Here is a 9,318-nt window from a genome sequence, read left to right as displayed (position 1 = left end):
CCTTGGGCTCGCGAAAACCCAAGGGAAAAGGGCTTAGCTGGCAAATGGTAAAACCAAGTTTGGGCCTTGCTGGAGGAGTTTTATTCAAAGCGAACTGTTAAGGGGGTCCCATAAATCACCCAACCGTGTAAGTAACGCAAAGTCAAGGAACATAACACCGGTATCACGAAAACTAGGGCGGCAAGAGTGGAACAAGTCACCAGGCATAAGGCCGAGCCTTCCACCCTTTACCAAGTATATAAGGTGCATTAATTTAAACAGGAGATATTGTGATATCCCAAAATATCCTTGTTCCGACAAGGAACAAACGTCATCTTCACCTGTAACTAACAACGCTATAAGAGGGGCTGAGCAAAAGCGGTGACATAGCCAAACAACGGTTGCTAGGACAAGTTGGTTAGAGGGTTGAGATGGCAATAGGTAGGCATGGTAAACAAAGGCAGGCAGGGCTAACATAGCGAAAGAGCGAGTACTAGCAAGCAAAGATAGAAGTGATATAGAAGGTATGATCATCTTGCCTGCAAGGTTCTCAGAGTTGTCGAAGGCTGGATCCTCGTTAGCGTACTCAACAGGTTCCTCGTTCACGTACTCGTCTCCCGGCTCTACCCAAAACAAGAACACAAGCAAGGAACCACAATAAATCACGGTGCAATGCACAGGCATCATGATGCAAAACATGTCACGATATGCGAGAGGTGATATGCAAAGCGTATGCGTGCTTCGGAAGGAAGGATGATGAACAAGGCATCAACTTGGAAAACCAAGTATGCCACTGGAGAGATGAGATGATTTCGGTTGAAATCGATATAAGGATCATCGGATTCGGGTACACGGTTTGCAAAGGACAAGCAAGACAAGATATGATGCAAACAGCAACATGGCCACTTCGATGCAAAGTATGAACAAGCTATAGCACCCAAACATATGAACAAGATGCATAACAGTGATGTACAGGAGATGCCCTACGAAACATGAACACTGAGCTCAACCTAAAAACCACTAGAGCATGACTAAAATAGCATGGCAATATTGCAAGAGATAACAGTTCTACACACTTAGTGGAATTACTAGACATAGCAAAAACAGATTCATCATGGCATCTCTACAGGCTTGATCAACTCATTACCAGGCATGCCATGGCATGGAACAAGTACTAGTATGAAGTAGGCATGACATTGTAGCTACTCAAGTGCAAAACAAACAACTAGCATATTTGCATGAACAAGCACATAAGAGACAAAACAACACTAAGAAGTGAGATGGCATGATTATGAACTTGCTCAAATGCAGAAACTAATGCCACCAATGGATTGGTGGGATTTTTCTACCCCAAAAACATATATAATATGTTAGGGTTGCTGTAGAAAAATCATCACGAATGCACAAAGATAAACCCTGCCTAAAATGGTAATTGATAGAAATGGCACTTTCCATATTTGGAAACGTCCAGAATTGGACTTGCCACCGCGGGGGATCAAACCCGGGTCTCCCCGGTGTGGCTCTGCTACGGCAACCACTGGGCTAGCTAGGAGGTTCTGATAGAAAAGGGCTTCGGCTCCTTTTAGGTTAGCACCAGGTCGAGCCACTCTGTTTTCAAACAGAGAAGACGACGGCGCCGGCGAGGGAAACGGCGGCAATCCAGCGGGCACGGGGCCTCCGGTGGCCGTGCGGAAAGGGGGGTATGGACGCGTGCAACTACGAGGGGATGCAGGGGCGCTCGAGTTCGAGCAGTTGCTCGACTCGGGCCATGGCGTCTACGGCGAACGGCAGCGGCAGCTACGGCATTGCAGGGAAAAGCCGGGTGCGCGCGCGGGTGCAGATGCAAGTGGGGCTACGGGCGCGGCGAGCGAGCGAGCGTGAGCACGTGGGAACAGGGGAGAGAGCGTGTGCACGGTGCAGCAACAAAACATGCGCAACTAAAAACTACAGAGATCGCCGGAGCACCGAGAGTACGGGAAAGATTGAATCGAAGCAGTGCCTACGGTGATCTATTGACGACATCAAGGATCAGGGAGGAAGTTGGGTATACCTTCTTACCCTAGGACAAGAAGATGATGACGGAGACGAGCCTGCGGCGACACGGACGAGCTCTGAACCTTGGCGCGTTTTCTGACCGAGAGGAAGGAGGAAGCAGGGGACGTCGATGAACTCGTCGTCCGGGCACCGTAGTCGACATCGTAGAAGGAGACGACGACGAGGAAGACGAAGGACACGCTCGACAAGGTTGGGAGTGGCCGGAGAGCACGCCGGCGACGAGGCGCCCTCTCAGGTGCGCTCAGGACGGGGCGGACGCGGTGGATCTGGTGGCTAAACTCACCTGGAAATGGCGGCAGCGGACGAGGGAAACCCTAGGCGACGCGGGGGACACGGAAACTAGGGCTTATAAGGGCTAGGGCGAGCGGTGCGAGCTCACACGCGCTCGTGCTCGCGGTCCCCATGGAGATGGCGAGAGGAGAGGGAAAAGGTGGGTGCGGGAACCAGGGGAGGCGCTGACGAGCGGGGCCGATCTTACCACGTGTCGAGGGTCTAGCGGGGGTGCGCGCTTGCGTGGGTGAGAAAAGACGAGGACGCGAGCGGGCTGGCTGGCACGCTGGCTGGGCTGGCTGGCTGCGCGGGGCGCTAGCTGGGCCGGCCTGGGAGGCCGAGGCCCAGGGGGGGTTGCTGCGCTGGCTGCTGCTGCTGCTGCTTCATTTCTATTTTTATAAACAGAAATAGAAACAGAAAAGCTCAGGAAAAAGGGAGAGGAGTTAGAGCATAAAGAAAATACTCTCCAACTCCTGGAATTCTCCACTATTTTAATAAATTGCATTGGGCATTTTTAGAGGCAGAAAAATAAGACAAATTTGAATTATATTCAAACTTGTGTCATTTTTGAACCTGGCCAAACAACTTCAAATAAGGAGATCTTTGGCAGAGAGGTTTAGGGCAAGAAGCAAGATTTACAAGGAGAGGATGAACATTAATAGAGAAGGAAAAATAGCACTTGATAAGAGAAGGAAGGAGGAGAAGTGATGGTGCCATGGTAAAAAGGGGGGGGGGACAAGGTCATGCCCATGATGCTCATGGCAACAACATGAATGACAAAATGCAACATGAGATGACATAAGATGACAATGCACTATATGGTGATGACAAGAAGCACAAATGCAATATGGCTAAAAGGAATATGACAAAGAAAAGAATAAACCACACAACCAAACAAGATGAGGCCAAACATGATAAAACCCACAAGAATTGGATGAGGTCAAGTTGATATATTGCCAAATTGGGACATGTTACATCTGGGGTGTTACAATCATGCCTCTCAAAAACGAAAAACATGCGTTTTATTTTATTTTTCTTTCGCGAGAAGCACAATTTTGCTTCCGTGAGAGGCATGGATTTGCTTCCGCCAAAGAAAAAAAAGAAAAACATGTTGGGTTTGATTTTTTATTCCTTTTTTAGTGTAAAAATCATCAACATCAACATGGGATCTAGTTTTGCATATCTCGACGCGAGGAATCCAACAGTGAAAATGGTTTGAGATTCCGACGCATGATTCAAGAGATAAAATATTTTAAATAAACAGATCTACGAACAAAGGACAAATTCCCTGGTTGCAACAAGTGGCGCACATGCAGTGTTGATGAAATTAATCTTTGGAAAGAGTGCTCCTTAATTAGTGATCTCCATCACAACCCAAATAAAAGCTAGGACGCAGGTCCTGATTTCAATTTTTTATTTTGAGTTGATCCTGATTTCATAAGCCTGCTGTCACAGGCCGGATGATGAGCTGGGCCGTGGTGGATATTGGGCTGGTTGCAGGCCCACAATGGCAAGGACGCGGCTACAAAAGGGGAGTTTCTCAAAAGAAATATCTATAAAAGGGAATTGGCCAACCTGAGAGAAGGGGATGAACGATAAACTGGCTGTAGCTGAAGCTACTTTGCCCTTCTCCTCTGCTCTTCATCTGTTCTTCCTTGAACCCGCTCTACTTGTATCCTCGATTTGAGCCACTGTTAATGAAATTGACCTATTCGGTGTGCTGCCACTAGGTTGATCGCAACACCTGCGCGCCCGCCTCTACTGCTTCGCCCTAGACTAGAGAGATCATTTTGGGTCGGGCTTCTCATGAGGCGGCAATACAATGTCGTAGCACGTGTCGGTATTCAAAGTTACATGTGTTGTAGTTAATTACATTGTTACATTGTTGCATTCTCGAACCTTGCACACCGAGGAGTTTGTTCGCTTTGACTTATCTGGCCACTCATACTGGTGATGAAACCGCACACGCACAATGGCTTTGGATCAAAAACGGATACATCAGGGAACCATGAGATCCAACAAGCACTCTTGATCTGACTCCGAGCGTCTCCTATTCCCCTATTGCATCCTCTTTTTGCCCGTCTGATGTAGATTTATACTACTATTATTGGCCTGTCACATCCATCGATCATAGAAAAATAATATGGTTGTGTTAGCAACTTAGGGTAGTATTGTAGTAGTGCTAGAAAAATTCCATATAGGATCTAGTTGAGTACATGTGTGTGGTAGTAGAAGTTGATCCAGAGATGATCCATTCTGTTCATTGTGTTATTGTGTGTGTTTTGATACTTGGTACAAAGTGGTCATAGGCATATAATAGAAACAAAAGTTTCATAATCACGAAAACAGGAAGTTCCTTTTCCATGTCTGTTTCACCTGAATGTTGTTCCGTTTTTGTTTCCGTTGCCACATAAAAAAAATTCCATTTTCATTTTCATTTTGCAGTTTTTTGTTTCCATTTTCATATTTCTTTCCCGAAATTGCTACACCTACGAACAGCTGTTTCGTAACCTACATAATTTGCTAAAACGCTAAACAAACGGCCCTGATTTCAAGGGTGGTGGTGGGCCCGTGTGCCTAACTAATGATGAATTAAAAACTACCAAATCAGCATTTACGTAAGGCGCATAACAATCCTTACGTAGGTATAGCATTACTCTTTCCTCCACGTTATCATTTTTTCTCTAAAAAAGCGAAAGATTCCCACTCCATCTTCACCTCTAGCACTGGAGACCTACTCTCTGCCACCCATGAGCCCTCGCCCTCCGAAGGCCGTGAGCGATAGCTCTCCGTAAGCTTTGACTAGTCCTTCGGAGCATCAGTGGCATGCCCCTCCTCTGTCCCTTGCCATGCCCCCCCGCCTCCTTGTAGCCTTGCACTGTTGCACAAGTAAGTAATGGGGTGCCTTTTGATGATTAGTTTTCTTTCTTAATCGATACTCCTGAAGCATCTAAATTGACTCGTTGAAGCTAGCAAGTGCATACATACAAACCGTTACATGTACTCCCTCCATCCTCAAATACTTGTCGGAGAAATAGATGTATGTAAATGTATTTTAGTTCTAGATGCATTCATTTTTATCTATTTCTCCGACAAGTATTTCCAGACGGAAGAAGTACATATCTCGAGCTGGTATGACTATCAGACAAGTATGTATATGTATCGTCCGTTGGCCTAACACTACACGCGTCAGGTTCTGACTTCCCGGTGATTCCCACCATTTTTACAGCACTACTTTCACTCTTTCAGACATCAAGACATGCCAGTGCTGAGTGAAGCAGCAGACGATGATCTGATCTCTGCGTCGCCCTGTTGGAGCAGAGGAAGAAGTTCCGAGAGCCCATGTCCAGCACCTTGCTCTCCGGGTCCAGAGCTGCACATGCCCAACACAGTATCAAGTTGGACTGGAGAACTAATCAATTGAACAATGGAAAATATCACATAAGGCTTGTTACGTATACGTACCATCGAGGACGTACTTGGAGAGGTGCAGCTCGAACCGCGCGGCCACGTCGGTGGCGCCGTCTTCAGCGGTGAGCGGCGGCCTGCGGCCCTCAGCGGCATAGGCGGCGATGGTCGCATGCGCGAGGTCGGTCACATAACATACCTTTGACTCGCCTTTGGTTCCCCATAGAAAAAGGTACTTCTCCATTTAGAACCATCTTCTTTGCAAACGTACATGTCAATAAAATGTTCACCATATTTATTCAGCTGCAAAGTATAAAGATCATCTCAGAAGACCGCTACACCACCACCTTTGCCTCGAACAGAAACAAAAAACACATTTTTCATACCCAAACTATAGCGCAAACTCTCAACATACTCTTTATGTTTTTTCTTGTTTCAGAAAGAAAGATAATGTTTGGTCGGTGTGTCCTCGAGAGGCACACAAGTTCTTGGACTGTCCGAGGTTGACCCAATCCTCGGCAGTTCCAACTAATTATTTTCATGTTTCCTGACGGGCATCATCAAGCGCGCCCGTCAGTTAAACGGCAGCCCCAGGGCCGGTAGCTTCCTTGGTAGTACCTCCTATATCTTTTCCATCCCCTACAGACACTATCCTTTTGTCCTGAACCTCCTCCACTTCCCCATCTACTTCTTCACTTACATGAATAGTAGACCCATCTATGCCTACAACAGTACCAACTCTCTCACCACACACTCGTTTACAAGACACACTCATGTCCATAGCACCCCTAAACTCTAAACTTTCAGAACTAGTGCTATTCATACTAAACACCAGATCATCTTGGTCATCATGAGAATGCTTCTTGCTACCCGCGGTGCTCTCTAGCATGGCAGAAAAAGCCATTCTGCGATTGGAGAGTTCGCTCCCGCTGTTATGCGGAGTGGGGATACCAAAAACCGCATGTTTAACACATGCAGCCTATACCATGTCCTTCTCGTCACGTTCTTGCCGATGAAGCCTATTCCAGCGCTGGACTCCTGCATCAGCAGCACCCTCGCTGACATCTTGCGCAGAAGCAGTCACCAGGTCGCTGGCCTTCCCATCCAGGTTCTGCTGCTGAACACTCCCCGAAGCAACACACATCAGGGGAGCTTGATCTTGCTCCTGCACTTGGCCATCTACAGCAAGTTGCACCAGGGGCTGGTTCTGCAGATGCACAACAACAGCATCCCGGGTCCCCAAGTGTCCAACAGGTGTCCTAGGAGCACCCAAGTCGGTGTGGAGGTGCTTCCCAGGCACCTTTTCCATGAGCTCTTGTACTGGACCAGCCGGAGCTCCTAGGTTGGTGATGAGGAGAGCTCCAGCCTTGTCCTTGTGCGCCTCCAGGCCTCTTGTAGCTAACCGAGCAGAAGCATCATTGTTGGAGTTGTTGGTGCCCCCACCCGTGATCACACGCTACTCCAGCGCGTTGGCAGCGTCGGAGGCAAACGGCACTACCTCGTCTGCCAAAGCCGACGCCGTAGTCGTAGCAACAGTAGAAACAAATAGTTTTTTAACAGTTGAGGCCACCTCCGCGATCACACCATCCGGCACCGGCATCTCCCCGAAATCAATGTGTCTCCAGAGAGAGGCCCAATACGGCGGCACCCTTATGTCGGCGGAGTAGGCCGCCTTCCGCAACTCCTTTGGCATTCTACAGAACTTCTCCGTTGTGTGTCCCACCAATCCACAGCAAAAACAGAAGTTTGGCAGCTTCTCATATTTGACCTCAAAGAGAATTGGTTTGTTGCTACCTTTTGGGGTGATGTCAACGTTCTTCCTCAATGGCTTCTCCACGAGATGCTGAACACGAACCCGGAGATGCTCTTCAACGATCAGATTGTTGCGGTTCGACACGGCGAGAACGGTGCCGAGCTTTTTCCCAAGCTTCCACCCCATGTCTTCAGTCTTAAGGATGACATGGAGCCCATGGATTTGCACCCAGATATTGAAAGAATCTAGGCGCACGTCCACAGGGTCACCCACACCGTCGAAGTCCTTGATGAGCAGCGCGTCGTTCCGATAATGCCAAGGCCCGGCACGAAGAACGCGCTGCCGGTCCCCCTCCTTGGAGAACTTGATGATGAAACGGTCGTCGGTGCTTGTGACCTGCTGAGGGACGGCACTTCCTTGGAGCCGCCACGCCCCACGCAGGCCGTTGACGACGGCGTTGTGGTCCACCCGGTACGATGAAAGCACCCGTGCCACGATGAGCTTGCCCTTCACCGCCTGCTTGGCCGCCTTCATGTCGATGATAATCGTCTCGTACTCCTCGTCCGCCAACATGGCCACATGCTTGCCTTGTCGACGAGGAGCAGGAGGAGCTGTCGAGGCAGCCGCGAAGCCGATGGAGGGCCTGGGGGAGATGGTCAGCATCAGACCAGTCGGACCACCAACAGAAGCGATCCCCGTTTGAGGCAGAGGGGTAGCCATTGTTGCCGCCGCAGTGTCGAGCTCATCAGCTAAGGACCGAGCAGGATCCTCCCGGCCAGCTTCCTCGATGGTGACGAGCAAATCCTTGTTGGACGCCATCTTTCCCTGGTACATACACAAGAAACAGAGAGAAGATGGCACACGCACTTGCTGAAACTGAAGAGTGGAGTGCTCTGTCTCTTGAATCCCCTCCCTCAAATAATTCTCCCCATCCCCAAATTTCTCCCTTGAATCAACCAAATTAATCCCCAAATGAAACTGATTTTGGATCCCATCCTTAACCGGGGTCAATTTGGAGTTAAAGCAGAGGACAGTTTCAGTTTCGTGCCCCCCATTACTCACCAGATCGACAGCTTTCATGGTGGAATCGGACGCCGGCATCTCCGCCGCCGTCACCGCGGCGACCTTCCCATCCATGGCCCCCTTCAAATCCGCCCGAGTTTCGCGTTGCTGAATTGAAGAACTCACCAACCTTTCCCCGCATACGTCGCAGACAGACCTCCGGATCTCGAGCTCGATGGACGATCTCCCTCCCCCGCTTTCTCAAGGTGCTCCACTCCTCACCAGAGTAGCCACCCACCATCGGCCGACCCTGCCGCCGGGGGAGACCGAGCGCCAGGTCCGCCGCCACCACCGCCATGGGCGCCTCACAATTTAGTTGCTTTCATCAGTTCAGCAGCAGTTGTCAGTACGTGCACGAAGCAAGGCTATTCTAAGATGTTCATGTTCAATTTCATTAGACCTTAGGGGAGTGGCAATTCTTGATTACTAATGGTCCGGTTTATCTCGATGAAGTGGTATATTTTCATGTATTATACATCTTCTTTTAGGATATTTTATATTCCATTCAAGATTATCGGTTCTGTTCACTTCAAATCATAGGGTTATGTCTTGAGCATAACTAACTCTCTCTCTCTCTCTCTCTCTCTCTCTCTCTCTCTCTCTCTCTCTCTCTCTCTTAATATTTAAATTAATAACGGTACCTCTAGATGACTCACCATGTAAAGCACTTAAAATAGCATTCTTATTATTTTCACTTCTAAATTAACATTATTGAGCGGCAGGAGGAGAAGTTGATTATCTTCCAAAGAACAACGAATCATTAATGTCTTCAACCACAAAGTGTGGAGCTC

At 48.6% G+C, this 9,318-nt stretch overlaps 1 protein-coding gene across 1 annotated transcript; it reads right to left on the bottom strand.

The window, feature by feature from the left end:
- Positions 1-6,106: 6,106 nt before the first annotated feature.
- On the bottom strand, positions 6,107-9,026 carry LOC123082874 (uncharacterized). Its single transcript, XM_044505097.1, has 2 exons — positions 8,528-9,026; positions 6,107-8,290 (listed from the first exon to the last, which is right to left on the bottom strand). Exons 1-2 carry the CDS (start codon positions 8,600-8,602, stop codon positions 7,169-7,171), a joined length of 1,197 nt encoding a protein of 398 aa, XP_044361032.1. The 5' UTR covers positions 8,603-9,026; the 3' UTR covers positions 6,107-7,168.
- Positions 9,027-9,318: the final 292 nt, after the last annotated feature.

The sequence above is a fragment of the Triticum aestivum genome, chromosome 4A (genome assembly GCF_018294505.1).
Source record: "Triticum aestivum cultivar Chinese Spring chromosome 4A, IWGSC CS RefSeq v2.1, whole genome shotgun sequence".
Taxonomy (NCBI): domain Eukaryota; kingdom Viridiplantae; phylum Streptophyta; class Magnoliopsida; order Poales; family Poaceae; genus Triticum; species Triticum aestivum.
Note: the sequence above shows the minus strand (reverse complement) of the source record. Positions and strands in the feature narration are given on the sequence as shown.

What these genes read in the sequence shown, in the direction of transcription:
- LOC123082874 (XM_044505097.1), bottom strand. Translation starts at nt 8,602, where the DNA reads ATGGATGGGAAGGTCGCCGCGGTGACGGCGGCGGAGATGCCGGCGTCC. An exon ending in CCATGAAAGCTGTCGATCTG is followed by an intron (nt 8,291 to 8,527) that starts GTGAGTAATGGG and finishes TGTATGTACCAG; the next exon opens with GGAAAGATGGCGTCCAACAA.